Genomic DNA, 16,124 nt, shown 5'->3' with positions numbered 1-16,124 from the left:
GCAGCCAGTTCTGCCCCATATTTAACTATAATTTCAATCTTAAACTCCTTCCCATGGGCACGGCACTGGAGCCATTATTGCTATTTCTTAATGAAGGTTCATGATCAGAGAAATTGATTTCTGTGTCTGTGAGGGATGGCGGAATGCAATATTGCTTTTTGCCACAAGCTCAAGGAGAATGGAAGATGACGACATGTTTAATGTTTTTACTTACACTGTGAAAAAGAAGTGCAATGCCTTTGGTGAAAACTAAAGCTGCCATTAGCCAGTGGATCTTGAACACGCTGAACCTGAAAGAAGGAGAATAAAAGTTAATATGGACACAGTATCTACAGTAGTGCAGGTGCACTGTGGAAGTGTAGAATGGATGGCATTCCGGTATTCCTGAAGAATGCTTATATTATTTCAGAACGTCTGAAAAGATTGGCATGTCGACAGTTGGCTTGAAAGGCTTTAGTGGAAAACACCATTACCCTGTCCTCATTGCTGAGTTCTCAGCATTGTATTCTTCAGCCAATCAATCAATCAGCTTTATTTGGCGCAATTTATGACTAATGTTTTATGTTTAATAAATAAATTATTACAGAGAAACATTTCATTGTGGCCGTGAGCACAATCACGCAAAGCGTTAATCGATACTAGTACTCAATAAAAACTACTCTCAGCAAGCTTAAAACATTCATCACAACACACATGACTAAAATGCTTAAAACTTAAAAACACAGAAGTAGAACACATATCAATGAAGAGAGCTCCTAATTTTCATTCAGTGAGTAATAGATTTACAAAGGGAGAAACGCACATATGCCAAATTGAATTGTTGTAGAGAAGTATATGTCATCTTATAAGACCTTATATTGAACTGGGGCAAAATCAGAACCAGGAAACGCCTTCTAAGTTCGGTAAAACAAAAGCAGCAGAAAAAGTAAAATTAATGGAAGAATGCAAAGAGTGATTATCGCTTGGGCAAGGAGGTAAATTATACCACAAACTTTTCGGGAAAAGTAAAAAAACAAGTTAACTAAATTAAACCTAAACAGAGTTAAAAGAAATCTGTGCTATAGATTAGAAGTAAACAAAAAGGTATGGTTCAATACTATTAACAGATGAAATGAGTAAGTGGTCTACACAGACGATTCAACCAAAAATCGATTCTCCAGACATTTATCTGTAAAATGAGGTTTCACTTGATCTCCAAGACCATATATTTCGGGAGTGGGGTATGGGAGAGGGGGGTATTTCAGGTTTACCTATTAATGAAAATGCGTCTCTAACATACAAAATCCAAGGGATTCGGAGGCCATTCGCGAAGGAGAGACAATTTAAGATAATGGTATGGTTAAATAGTTTCTCAGTTTTACCCCAAATATTGAGCCGTAGGACCAAGGGACGTAATTTAATGAAGTCCGTAATATACATGACTTCCAGCTCAGAGTGGAGGCCACAACAGAACTATTAGATGGTACGGCTAATAGTCTTCACATAAAGACCTTCATGGGTGATTTGCAGCGCTATATAAATGATTTATAGATTGATTGGTAAAGGCATTCTCTATCATTTGTACCCTCTTATGGTCAGTGCATGCCCAAAGTTCAGCCCCATATAACGCAACAAAGATGCATTTACTCTCAGAAATCTCAAGGATTTCTTTTATAGGTTTTTAACCCAGTTTCGCAGTAAATCTAAAAATAGCTTCAGTGCACCTCTTAAACTGCTGCATTGTTACGGTGATAAGGTGTTGCCAAGTAACGCCGGAATTCATTGGGAATCCCAGATATTGAAAAGAGTTAACCTTATCAATTGGTACTAAATCAATAAACAAAAAGGACTTTGTCTTTGTCCAATTCCTTCATAAATCTAACAAAGTTGCCTAGTAATTTTTAAGCCGGTTTGTGGAGCGTGCTATAAGGATGGCGTTGTCAGCATAGAGAAGCACTGGAACCAAGCAGTTGTCAATCCAAAGCATATCCAGACCTAATGAACTAAGATGTGAATCAAGATCATCGATATAAAGAGCAAATTAAACAAGCATTTGCAATGCAACAGGTCTCGCATTATTAAAGTTTGAGCTATTGGTGTTGCATTATTTAGCAATGCCAATAGCTCAAACTTTAATAATGCAAGAACTATTGCATTGCAAATGCTTGTTCGTAGTCTGTCGTCACTGCCTGTCACCAATGTAGGAAATTGCTTTTGTTTACACTCATTGAGAGGGTGTGGTCTACTTGCCAGTAAAGGGCGGAGCTTGACCGGGGACTTCAGCTGCTGTGCTTGTCACTGAAGTTGGAGGTAAGGAAAGTTCCGAGTCCTTGGAGGTATGCACCATGGTCGGGAACTGCTGCCGGGTGCAAACAGGAGTGTTGAGAGGCAGCACTGTACCCTGGGACAAAGAACTTCACCAGGCCGGGGGCCGCACTACCGCCAGGCGGAACATGAAGATCAACAGGAGAATAACTCGTGCTGGGCACTTACCAGACCCGGCCACTGTCTCTTCTGAGGCCACCTTTCACTAGCTCCTAATACAGGCTGGGACTGCGCATTGTGTTGTTACACCACAAGGTGAGCTGTCTCATGGAGATTAGCGAGTCCTATGCCTGTGGGCTGGCCCATGTAAATATGTCATCCTGTGTAGCCTAATAGCTAGAGCGGTCCACCTCGAAGGTGGGGAACCGACTTTGAGTTCCGGCAGGGGCACTCAGCATCTTGTGATTCTTGGAAAATCACTTACTCTCCCTTGCCTAACAAAATGATGGCAGTCTGTAACGCAACTGGTGCTCATGTAAAGCACACTGATACCTTCTTGGGGTCGAGTTTGCGCTATATAAAACTCCCGGAGGAAAAAAAACATGTTAGATGCCCCTGAGAATGACAGGCCTGATGGAGAAGCTATAGTTAAAGCTGCATCTCAAAAATAAATGCAGAGCCTTCAATGTTTATTGCATTCAGAAGTCAAATGTCCCTGGTACTTACTCCAATCTGCGTTCACCCACTGCTTCTTCCAGTTTACTCCTACGCTTAGATCCGCGTCCATTATGTAGCAACTCACGAGATAAATTAGTCTTGCATAGGGAACCAGGCCTTAATAAAATACAGTGCTTTAAGGCTTGCCCGGGGTATGAGAAGCGCTACATAAAATATAATACAATACACAATGTATTTCCGTGCGAGTCTGATTGAGAACCTGAAATCCAGGCGAGAACGCAGAGATGAAAGGAAGTGCATTTGCAAGTGAATGGTCCTAGAACGTGTATTGCTGAAACTGCGCATTAAACACGAAGAAAGCAAACGAGGGCGGAAATCGAAACTAGTAGTGCGCGTGTACCACAGAGGAGCAGGGGCGAGGGAGCCTGTTGTCTGTGCCGTGCTGATGCACGTAACAGACACCGGTGGGAATGGGCAGAGCAAAGGCGGGACATGCGCCCGCCTTTGCCCAATTGCGTGCTGGCTTTTTTTTTTTTTTAAAAAAGCACGCAAAAGCCAATTGCAGCCAGCGAAAGCTGACCACACGCACAAGCGTGTGGTCAGCTTTCTGAACACCCTACATGAGGTTTAGCGCTGAGCGAGCAGTGCTACGTACTGCAACGCTAGGCACGAGACCTAAAAAGGGCCAGACCACAACCCTGCCTGACACCACTTTTGATCCCAAATCCGTAAGAACGTTCAGCAGAAGGGCTATACTGTACACAAGCTGTAGTGTCCGAATGGAATTGGGCCAATGAATGGACGATTGAAGGATCCGCACCCAAATCCAACATCTTATGCCAAACGTTTCTTCAGTTTACCCTATAGAAAGCACAGGACAAATTCATAAAAGCTAACTTAGCTGTGTGGCAAAAGCTGTGTCCTAGCTTTTGCCACAGGTCACCTAGAAATTAGCCTGTGGTTTCCAAGCTGTTGTAAAAGCTGTATTGTACCTCAGACAGGATATGATTATCTTGGGCCCCAAGATTCAAGCCTGGCTAAAATGATCCTCCTCACCTCCTTAACAAGCAAATCCAGGAGACAAAATAGGTCTATAATAGATTAGGTCAGTTTTTCTATTTTATTTTTTAAATATTTTTATTTATGTTTTGTGATTTAAACATACAATCAAACATGTCATGAATACATGATACAAATTGGAAGTCAGGCCGTAGCCTTTGTTGTAGGGTTAATAATCTAGCATAATGTCCTCCGAAAGAGAGCATGCATTTAGGCTCAAACGCCACATATGTAGAAGTGCAGAGGGTCACATCTTTATTATCCACATTTATCGACAGTGGGTCAGGCATCGCAATTTTCAAGGCTCTACCCCCGATCTTCCCGGTGTCAAATTCACTCCCTCCCCCCTCCATTTCCAAACCATAATATTTTATCCAAGGAGCCCATATCTTCCGAAATTTTCAAGGACAACCCCTTGCATGTCACTTATTCCGCAACCATGTATAGATTGAGACATGTTCTCTACTCTTTAAGTGTAGGGAGTTGGTGGGCACCCCAGTATCTAGCTATGTCCCTCTTGGTTACCACCAGCCCCAAGTTAGCCAACATAGGTTTATCTCGTGGCAGATCCACATCGGAAGGGATTTCCAATAGGAGGAACTTAGCTTCCAACTCAAGTTGGGCATCCAGTATATTGTTAAGCTCTCGCACAATCTTATTCCAGTATGTTTGAATCTGGCTGCACTCCCAGAGGGTGTGTATAAATGTACCGCACTCCGTGAGGCATCCGAGGCAGTCCGGGGTGTCTGCTCTTCCACATATTATAAAGCCATGCTCTATCAAAGTAAGTCCTATGTAGGATTTTATATTGGATAAGGCGTAATCTCAGTTTAATTGCCATCTCACGTGGGTGCATAAGAGCGGCCTCCCAGTCAATGTCTTCCAGTGGGCCAGTGGTAAGTTTCCATTTAGCTCGAAGTGGACCCAGTTTGTCAGGCATGTTGTTGATTAGTGTTTTATATGTAAACGAGATGGCCTTGGCAGGAATCTCCTCTTGCAAGAGTCTGCCTTCTAGCGGGGCATATTCCGGCAGCATCTCTGCATCTAACCCTCAGCCAACCAAGCATGATTCAGTCAGAGATAGGCATAGGATTGAGTGTCGTGGAGCTGATATGTGGCTTGAAGCGTACTGAATGGAGCCAATGCACCTTTCTCTTTACACCCCCTATTTTAGAGATCCCTATTAAATCCCACTGCCTGAAGCCTCTCAGTTATCCGATCTCAGCTAGTCGTGTTCCCTCCCATAAACGGATCTCCCTGGTAGGTTTCATGTTCCATTTCATTTGCTTCTCAGCACTTTTCCACGCCTCTAGCACCCTTTGGGTGGCTTGTAATAGCCGGTTACCACCCTTACCTCCATAGATATAGTGTAATTGTGCATGTTCTCTAAATTGCAGTCTTTCCAACATATACGTGGGATGGTCTCTCGGAGCGTGGTTCCATTAGTTAATAACAATGAGATGGGCCGCTCTATAGTGTGCCCTGATGTCTGGTAAGGCCGAACCCCCATTATACGGGTTCCTCTGTAGCATTTGCAGTGCTATGCGTGGATGGGCCCCGTCCCATAGGAGCAGGCGTAGCTCGCTGTTAAGGTCTGTGAACAGGGTCTCTGGTATTTTGCAGTAGGTGTTTTGCAACACATAGAGCAGCTGGGGGAGTGTGATCATTTTGTACATGGCAGCCCTTCCTATGAGCGTCAGGGGGAGTTTCCTCCACATCTAGACATTTTCTTGAAAGTTTAAAAGGACCTGCCTGTTATGGTCTAAGCTAGGTGCTACCTCTGTGGTGATATAGAGTTCAAGGTAAGTAAACCCCTCTGTTGACAATCGTAAGCAGCTCAGGTACATCGGGGGCTCCACCTCCCCTCCCACCGGGTATAAGGTGGATTTACTCCAGTTGATCGTATACCCCGCATGACGGCCATATTCTTCAAAGATTAGCAAAATTTTGTGGGAGTGTCACGGCTGTGTCCGTAATGTACAGTAAGATGTCATCCACATATAGAGATATGCGTTTTTCCTCCAAAAGTCAGGACTTGTCTACGAAACCCCCCAGTCCAGGAAGGTTCTAACAACACAAGCCAAGGGCTCCAATATGAGGACAAACAGTAAGGGAGACAGGGGGCAGCCCTGCCTAGTTCCCCTTTGAATCGGCCAGGTCATTGAGGTAGCCCCGTTAACCCGGACTTTAGCCTCGGGCTCATTGTACTGAAGCGCCAACCAGTCTTGAAATACTTGGCCAAATCCAAATTTCTCTAATGTACATACCATAAAGGGCCAGTGGATGGTATCGAAGCACAAGTTACTACTTGTGTATCGATATATCTGTAAGAGACATTAGTTAGTGATTGATTCCTTACCTTAGAATATTCCCCAGGCGGTAGTCTGGATCCGGAAAGTTTTCTGCTTAGCAGTAACCCTGCGCGCCAGTAGGTGGCGCCGTGCGGCTCCACGCCCGTCACTGGCGTCGTGCGCGCCGAGATGCCGTCACGGAGGCTACTTAGGCGCCACCCATGCAAGCTCACGTCAGTTCTGTACACAACTGTCCGCGCCGAAACGCAGAGCCATGCGAAAAACTGACCCTTGGTGCATAAAACTAGGGTCCTAAAAGAGGATGACCTTAACCCTAGTAATCGGTTCGCAGAACGGGGAGGATGGGTGGGGCGGTAAGGAATCTATCACTAATTAATGTCTCTCACAGATATATCGTTACACAAGTAGTAACTTGTGCATCTGAAAGAGACACGTTAGTGATAGATTCCTTACCTTAGAATAGATACCCCAGCAATACCAACCCCAGCGGTGGGTCTGCGAACAAAACTACACCAGAAAGTCACGGAGCACAGAACGTCCAAAGAAGCCGTCTCTCCGGACCTGACTGTCAAGGCAGTAGTGCTTGGAAAACGTGTGCAGCGAGGCCCACGTAGCTGCCTGACAAATATCCTGCAAGGGGACACCGCGTCCCAAGGCAGTAGTGGCTGCAGTTGCCCTGGTCGAATGGGCACGCAGTCCCACAGGAGGCTCCTTTTTGGCCAAGGAGTAACAGGCTTTGATGCACAGAACGACCCACCGGGAGATGGTCCGTTTGTGCACCGCCAGACCTCTTTTGGCCCACGTAGCCAACAAAGAGCTGATCATCCAACCGGAACTGCTGGGTACGCTGCAGATAGAATGCGAGCGCACGTTTTGGGTCCAGACGGTGGAGCCGCTCCTCTTCCCTTGAAGGATGCGGAGGCGGAAAAAAGGTGGGCAAAGTGATGGTTTGCCCGATGTGGAAGGGCGTGACAACCTTTGGCAAGAAAGAAGGATGTGTCCTCAGAACCACCTTGTCCGGATGAACAGAAAGGAAAGGAGGTTTGGAAGAAAGAGCCTGGAGCTCACTCACTTTCCTGGCAGAGGTGATAGCTACCAGGAAAGCCGTCTTGAGAGTAAGGAGACGTAAGGGACAGTTATGAAGGGGCTCAAAGGGAGCGCACATCAGAAAAGTCAAGACAAGATTCAAGTCCCACTGAGGCATTATGAGGGGCACAGGTGGGAACGTATGCGTAATGCCCTTAAGAAAACGGGTTACAACTGGGGAATTAAAAAGAGAAGGCTGATCTGGAAGCCGTAGAAAGGCAGAGATGGCCGAAAGATAATCTTTAACAGTGCCCAGAGCAGAGCCCTGCTGGGCCAAAGAGAGAAGGAACAGAAGAACCTCAGAAAGAGGGGCAGAAATGGGATCCACAGTCTTAGCTGTGCACCATGCCACAAATCTGTTCCACCTACAGTCGTACACCGTTTTAGTGGAGGGACGCCTGGCTACCAGGATGACATCACAGACTTCGGGAGGAAGATCGAAAAGTGTCAACTGTCGCCGCTTAATCTCCACGCATGGAGGTGGAGGCTGGACAGGTTCTGGTAGAGGACCGTCCCCTGCTGCTGCGACAGAATATCCACCCGAAGAGGCAGACGGATCGGGGGATCGAAGCTCATACTGAGTAGCTCGGGGTACCAGACTCTTCGAGCACAGTCCGGAGCCACAAGAGTAACTCGGGCCCGGTTGTGCCTGATCTTCAGCACTCTGGGCAGAAGTGGTATAGGCGGAAAGACGTACAACAGACCGCAGCTCCACTCGGGACGAAAAGCGTCTCCGAGCGAGTGCCGCCTTGGAAATTCCAACGCGCAGAACTGATGACATTGCGCGTTCTCTTCGGTGGCAAATAGATCTAACCAAGGCTCTCCCCATCGCAGAAAGAGACCTTGCGCCACGTCCAAGTTCAGACGCCACTCGTGATCCACCATGCACCGGCGGCTGAGTTCGTCCGCCCTGGCGTTCAGAGAACCTGCCAGGTGTTGAACCACCAAGGTAATGCCTTGATGTTCCAGCCATGTCCAGAGGCGCAGAGCCTCCTGACATAGGGTCCATGACCCCACCCCGCCCTGTTTGTTGCAATACCACATGGTGGTGGTGTTGTCCGTGAACACCTGCACCACACTTCCCCGGACAGAGGGAAGGAATGCCTTCAGTGCAAGCCGGATCGCCCACAGCTCCAGAAGGTTGATATGGAGCCGGGACTCCGCCGGAGATCAGACCAGAGGCCTCTGATCTCCGCCTCTCCCATGTGGACTCCCCAACCCAGGAAGGACGCATCCGTCACTACTGGGTGCTCCGGTTGGGGAAGGGAGAGGGATCTGCCATTGACCCAATCGCGATTCGTGAGCCACCACTGCAATTGCTGTGCAGTGCCCTCCGAGATCTGGACAGAATCGGACAGGTTGCCCTGATGCTGCACCCACTGGAACTTCAGGTCTCACTGCAGAGCCCGCATATGCCATCTGGCATGCAGCACCAGCAGGATGCAGGAGGCCATCAGGCCCAGAAGCCGGAGGGTCATCCTGACTGAAACCCAGGATAGAGGCTGAAAGAGCGGAACCATAGCCTGACTATCCCGGACTCGCTGTTCGGGAGGATAAACCCGGAACAGCGTCGAATCCAGAACCGCTCTGATGAAAGGGAGCTTCTGAGAGGGACTCAGGTGCGACTTCGGTACATTGATGGAGAACCCCAGCAGATCCAGGAGGTTGGCCGTAGTCTGGAGGTGGGAGACAACTGCCTGGGGCGAACCCGCCTTCAACAGCCAGTCGTCGAAGTAGGGGAAGACTGACACCCCTGACCTGCGCAGATGACCTGCGACCACCGCCATCACTTTCGTGAACACCCGAGGGGCGCTGGGAAGGCCGAAGAGGAGCACGGCAAACTGAAAATGCTCCTGGCCTACCGTGAACCGCAGGTAATGCCGGTGGGCCGGCAGTACGGGAATGTGAAAATAAGCGTCCTGCAAGTCCAACGCTGCCATCCAGTCTCCAGGGTCCAGGGCAGACAGGACCTGAGCCGGAGTCACCATTTTGAACTTCCCCTTCCGGAGGAAGCGATTGATGTCCCGGAGGTCCAAGATGGGGCACAGGCCCCCCTTATCCTTCTTGGGGACCAGAAAGAAGTGGAAATAGCAACAACCACTCCCTACTTCCTGATCGGGAACGTACTCGATGGCCCCCTTGGCCAGGAGGGCCGTGACTTCCTGACGGAGAAGAGCCAAATGATCCCCCGACATGCGGTGGAACCGAGGTGGCATGGCTGGAGGGGAGGACAGAAAAGGGAGCGAATAACCTTGGCAGATTAGCTGCAGCACCCACTTGTCCGAAGTGATACCGCGCCAGTGGTGGAGGTGGTGACGGATCCTGCCTCCACCCGGCGTGGGGTGCCCCCTGAAGCTCGGATTAGGAAGGCTTGGAGGTGGAAGCAGCGGGTGCTGAGGTGGACTGCCCCGCCCGCTGGTTACCAGACACGCCCTTGCGGAAGCCATGTCCGCGGCCACGCTGAGGCAGGTTCTGCACAGGCTTTGCGGAGGAGCGCAACTGGGCGCCTTTACCCTGGCCACGAAAGGAACGGAACCCAGGCGTGGCAGGGCTCTTAGCGGAAAGACCCAAAGACTTAGCCGTGGCCCGTGAGTCCTTAAAGCGCTCCAGGGCACTGTCCGCCTTGTCACCAAATAGGCGAGAGCCATCAAAGGGCATGTCCATGAGCGAGCTCTGGACATCAAGCGAGAACCCGGTAGACCACAACCAGGCATGACGCCGCAACGCCACAGTCGTGGAAATCGCCCTGCCCAAGGAATCAGCCGTGTCCAGACCACACCTGATAGCAAACTTCGCCACATCCTTGCCCTCCACAATCGCTTGGGAAAGGATGGCCTGGACCTCTTCAGAGTGGGAGTAACGGCCCAACAAGCAGGCGGTATTAACCGACCGCAACCCCAAGCTGGCCGAGGAGAACAACGTCTTGCCATATTGGTCCAGCTTCTTAGAGTCCGTATCCGGCGGAGCCGTGGGAAAGGCACTCTGCGACGTAGAGGTCTGAATGACCAGGCTCTCAGGCGTGGGGTGAGTGGTCAAGAAGGCAGGGTCACCAGGTGCCGGGCGATGACGCCTAGCGACGTTCTTATCCACCGGTGCCCCCGAGGCCGGCCGCAACCAAGTGCCCAAGAGGAATTCGGTAAGGGCCTCATTGAAAGGGAGCAGTGGCTCCAACGATGTAGACGCTGTCTGGAGCACCTCCGGAAGGAGGTTGGTCTTAAGGGCCACCATAGGGAGGTCGAGATGGAGAGCCTCTGCAGCTCGACGCAGCACCATAGGGTAGGAAGCGCCCTCCTCCACAGTAGGCTGAGGGGAGGCAAACCCCGGGTCAGAAGACACATCAAGTTCACCCACATCTTGAAGGTCATCCAACCAATCCTGCTCGGAGTCACACTGCCGCGCAAAGGGGTCCTCGGAGCCGTCCCAGTCCTCATCCGGCTCTGGAGTAGAAGGAGCCGGCCGCGGCGGCAGGACCGGAGCCGGAGCCGGAGAGGGGGATAGCGGTGCCGGCCGGGGCCGACCCGGATCCGCATCCCAACAGGATCCCAGGTCGGAACGAAATGGTCCGAGAACCGGGACAGGGGCAGGATAAACAGCACCCAGTGCGGCGCCTGTGGCAGAGACAGGGGCGGCGCTGGGGCTGGAGCCAAGGGCAGCGCCGGGGCCGGAGCCAGCGGTGCTGCACCTTGAGGCGCCGCGGCCAGAGCTGCGGGCGCTGGGTCCAGTGGCTCTGGGGCCGGCGCCGGAGGCGGTGCCGCCAGGTCAACAGTATCTGGACACAGGACCACGGGGCCCGCAGGTGCGCCGGCGGGAGCCCGAGGCCTAAACAGGCGGTCCATGGCAGCAAGAAACTCTTGCATCTGTTCAGGAGTCGCCAACGGACCCGGGAATAGCGGGTAGGCCGCGGGACTCCCAGGCTCCGGAGGAGCCGCAGGGGCAGAGCCCCTATCCCCCTCGTCCGCCTCCGGGGAGCGACGGGGGGACGTCGGAGAGCGAACACGCTTCTTCGACTTCTTCTTATGGCGTCGCTTACCGGAATCTGAAGGTGAAGACTTAGAGTCCGAGGAGCGACGACTCCGGTCCTGCGAGCAGTCCCGCGAACGGCCCCTAGACCCGGAGCGGCGGTGAGTGCCGGACCTCCAGCAACTTCCGGCGCCGCTCCCGCAAGGCCTTCGGGCCATGGCACGGCAGTCCCGACAATCCCAGGAGTCATGGTCGGTCTCCAGACAGTAGAGGCAGACATCATGGGGGTCCACCACCGAAATATTACGGCGGCACGACCCACAAGACTTCAAGCCGGGCATCCCTATGTGCAACAGGAGACAAGGTAAGGAGACAAGGTAAGGAGACAAAAGTCTCAAAAAAAGTGGTCAAAAATTGACCGGGGTACGTGCTCAATCCGGATCTGCGCTTTCGGCGCGGAAAAAGAAAGAACGGACATCAGCACGCATGGGTGGCGTCTAAGTAGCCTCAGTGACGTCATCTCGGCGTGCACGACGCCAGTGACGGGCGCGGAGCCGCACGGCGCCACCTACTGGTACGTAGGGGTACTGCTAAGCAGAAAACTTTCCGGATCCAGACTGATGCCTGGGGAATATTCTAAGGTAAGGAATCTATCACTAACGTGTCTCTTTCAGATCGCCTTCTCAGCATCCAACGAAAGGAGCAGATGGGGACTGTCTCGGTTCCGAACAGTGTCCATCCAGGTAGCCAGTCGTCGTAGGTTAAAGCGTGTGGCTCGCTTTGGCATAAATCCTGATTGGTCTCTGTGTAGTAGGGGGCGATAACCGTCAAGAGGCACGTCGTGTGGATAGTGGCCAGAATCTTTGTTTCTATATTTAGCAGTGATATGGGTCAATAGGACCCACAATCGTCCCGGGGTTTCCCTGTTTTGTAAATTACCACCACCGCTGCCGTTCGGAGGTCTTTTGAGAGAGTCCCGTGCTCTTTTGACGTCCTTTATTTGATGAGTTTTTTATAGCGCTGGCTAGACCCAGAGGTATCAGAGCACTTTACAAGAGGATCAGCGAGTTGCAAGTTACAAGGAATTAGGATAAGTCACACAGTGTTACACAATACAAACACAAGTTACTAAAGAAAGGCAAATGAAGACACATAATTAAATAACGTTACACAATAGTATGACATTATTAGCACAAGACGAATAGAGACAGGACATCCTAAAGTTCAAAGAAGGTAAGGGGGAGAAGTAAAAAAGGGTTAGGAAAGTAGATCAGGACAGGAAAGTGAGAGATAAACAAACCGGGGTTGGGATCTGCAATTTCAGCAACAATAATAGGGATTGGAGACAATAGTAGTTGAGAGGGGTGTAAGAGACTTAGGGGGGGGGGGGGGTTAGAGGTGAAGGTCAATCGGGCGAAAATGAGAGCAGTCCAGCGGAAAAGAGGAAAAGAGAGACTTTCAGAGGTCGCCCAGATGGAGACCAGCGGGGAGGAGAAACGGACAAAGGTCGCTAAGATGGCGGATCCAGGTCGTGTGTGACGATAAAAGATAATCCCAAAATGGCCGGGTACAGATGAAACCAAGTCCAAAAACCAAGTGAGCAGAGTCCAAAAACCAAAAGAGCCGATTAGAAGGGGAGGTAGCCAGAGTATCAAAGGAGGGAGGAGGGCTGGTAGATGCCTAAACACAAAAGGGCTGTCCGCGTACACAAGTTCTGGGCAGTGGGGGCAGCAGTGACCGATCCGTTTGCCGCAGGACAAGGGAAGACTGTTCGGGCACCAGGGAAGCAATCCAGTGAAAGGGAGGCAGCAGCGTGGACCCGGAGGGCGCACCTCCCATGCTTGGACAGTAGATGACAAAGCTCAAAGAATCGCAGTGCCCTAATTCTCATAGCTGCTACACCCCCAAATATCAGAAATAAACAAGACATTACGTTTCCCAGTCATCATATGGGAGGAGAAGCTGGAGGGCTGGCAGTAGGGAAAGCAGCAGCAGTCGAACCCGGAGGCAGGGGGACGGTCAGGAGGGGGAACCTCAGCCCAGCTCCTCGACAGCCATCCGGAGAAATCAACGAGGCATCAGCAACGCTAAGATAGGTTCCGTCGAACGCAGGTCATCAGAGATTCCAAAGAGAGGCAGGGGAGGAAGAAGACAATCAGCGGAGATGTGAGGAGAGCTGTGCCCGATAACATGTCCTAAACATATTAAGTACATGCGAGGCCAGCAGACTGCTATTTAGTTTAAAACATTCTGCCAGGAGTCCATTTGGACCCGGGGTTTTCCCCGACTTTTGGCAGCCGATGGCCTCTGTTACTTCTTCGAGCGTTATGTCTTCTTGAAGCCTGTCCCTCTCCTCCTGGGAGAGTACAGGAAGCTCAAATGTGTCTAGGTAGTGAGTTATTTGTGCCTCGCTCACCTGTGGCCTAGCTGCAAAGAGTTCTGTATAGTACCGGGCAAAAGCCCCCGCTATATCTTGGGGTGTGGTGTGAGTATGGCTGCGTTCTTAAATGGACATTACCTATCTCGACTCCATTTCCTTCCTGCCTAGCCATGCAAGTTTTTTACCCGCCCTAACCTGTCTCGTACAGCCGGTGCTGGACTGCCAGTTGGTGAGCCTTTGCCTCTTGAGTGACCAGCGCCTGGTACTCCCTTTTAGTTATTTCAATTTGGCGAAGGGTATGATCACTCAATGCGGATGGTTCACTTCCTTCAAGACTCAACAGCTTGCGTTCTAAGGCCTCCATCTCTTGGGTTTCCCGCCATTTTTATGGGCAATTATATTTTGTGTTCTATCCCATATCAGCGCCTTGAATGCTTTCCATAAAGTGACTGTCGACTGTACTGAGCCATCGTTTTCCTTAAAATCGAGCTCGGAGTCCTCCCTGAGTTCTTTAGCGTCCCTTTTATCCTTCAAGGCCCATGCACTCAGTCTCCAATTTGCTCCCTGATTGCCACTCCCCCCCCCCCCCTCAACCTTTAGTAGAAGCGGTGAGTGATCTGAGATGCCCCTAGCTAAGTATTCCAACTTCTCTACATGTTCGATCTCCCCCGCTGGAGCAAAGAAGTAGTCCTGTCTCGAAAACACCCTGTGAGCCCTGAGAAATAGGAATAGGCACGTGTGCTCGGTGATGTCGTCTCCACAAGTCGGTCAACCCAAGGGCCACTTGGAACTGGTTAGGCCCGTTTTATCACCTATTTTAAAAAATTGGCACTATTACACACTCTTTCCATGACCTGGGCAGATGAGTATTGGCGGCCGCCCTCAAAACATTAATAACAATTGGTGCCCAGAGGTCTATATTATCCTTAAACAGATCTATTGTTCAGTCGTTTTTTTTGTATTCATAGAAATGCCCCTACACCATAAACGTTGCCGCCCCCCCCCCCCCCCCCCCAATCTTCAGTGACCTTCTCATACTTGATGGAGCAGCCACAGCTCAACCTCCGTTTTGCTGTGCCAGTGCTCTTTGTCCCAACCCAGCTGGGATTCAACAACACTTTTATATGCTAGTGTTCAATTCAACTAAACTGTGGTTTACTAGTATTCTGTTACCTCATGAAAGGTTTAGCTTTGTGTGCCTCAATAGGATTCTTTTACTTAGTTTGAATTTAACAACAGTTGTCTCGTCATGTATAACTTTATTAACTTTTCACTTTGTAGCCTCTATAAAAGCACCATGATGCAACCAGCTGTGTCCATGTCATAGATTTTTTTTAATGGTGGGTGGCGTGCAATGGAGACATGTGGGAGGGAGGATAGGATGCGGCAAGGCAACACGGACAGTGGGAGGAAAGGAAGGAGAAAAGGCACTGTGGACAGCTGGGGTGGAGGGGAGTAGTGGGCAACACTTACAGTAGGAGGGAGGGCTAAAGGCAACTTCGACATTGGGAGCACATGTGGCAATGATTAACTGACAAGACAAACATTGTTTTATGTTGTTTACAAGATGAGCTGTGATAGTCAGAGATACACAAATATTCACTATTGTAATTTTCATTCTTTCTATGTGCCAGGGACTTAAATCTCTATAAAAACATACCTTCATAGACAGGCTAGGATGGTGAAGTATGCAAATGCACTTTTTGTAATGTCTTGTTAGGTCTTTTGCACCAAAAGTGTTAATTTCTTTGGTCAGGTGCGGACCTGTAAACTATCACACTGGCAGCAGGAAATCTGCCTTTTCTGCTTGGTCATCCGTTATTTTTTTCCTTTTGCTTAACCCTACTTTGTTGCTGTCTGTAGAACTTTGTTCACTTTTTCCCTGCTAACCACTGGTATAGTGCCTGTGCTCCTTCTTTCAACATGATGACATTGGTATCCTTCTAATTGGTATACTTAACTTACTGCATCATAAACTAGAGACTTGCATGTTACTGTAAGTTAAATGTGATTATTGGACTGCTGCACCTATAGTGCCATCCACTACAGTAACATTGGCTTCAGGCCTTGCAGTGTAAAAACAGCAATTCATCCTGTCAAAACCTCTCATTCAAATATTAATAAGCACCCCTATGTAGGCCTGGTCGTCCATGAGGCAGGGTGTATGGTATTTAAAAGTAGGACATGTAGAAACGTAATGTTAACTTGCCCTTACAGTGACTAGCAACCAAAAGCTATTTTTCACTGTGGCAGGCCTAACTGTTTTATTTAGAAAATCAGTGTAAAACAATCCTAAAACTGTATTTTAGGAACAGGACTAGCTAGAAAAATAATTAAACAACTATTTAATAGTTATTAAAAATCCTATTAAATGGCGAAGTTGTATTTTTATAAATATTAAGGAA

At 49.5% G+C, this 16,124-nt stretch overlaps 1 protein-coding gene across 3 annotated transcripts in view; it reads right to left on the bottom strand.

Moving 5' to 3' along the window:
• The window catches only part of GPR108 (G protein-coupled receptor 108), a 90,588-nt gene that overhangs the window by 43,661 nt on the left and 30,803 nt on the right, over nt 1-16,124 (bottom strand). For all 3 annotated transcript variants that reach the window (XM_085600428.1, XM_085600430.1, XM_085600429.1), the window contains exon 10: nt 215-290. In XM_085600428.1, the coding sequence (XP_085456554.1) occupies nt 215-290 (76 nt within the window). The remainder of the gene's footprint in view (nt 1-214; nt 291-16,124) is intronic.

Source organism: Triturus cristatus, chromosome 4_2 (assembly GCF_964204655.1).
Source record: "Triturus cristatus chromosome 4_2, aTriCri1.1, whole genome shotgun sequence".
In the NCBI taxonomy this organism is placed as follows: domain Eukaryota; kingdom Metazoa; phylum Chordata; class Amphibia; order Caudata; family Salamandridae; genus Triturus; species Triturus cristatus.
The sequence above is the reverse complement of the archived record's forward strand: the minus strand, read 5'-3'. Positions and strand labels throughout refer to the sequence as shown.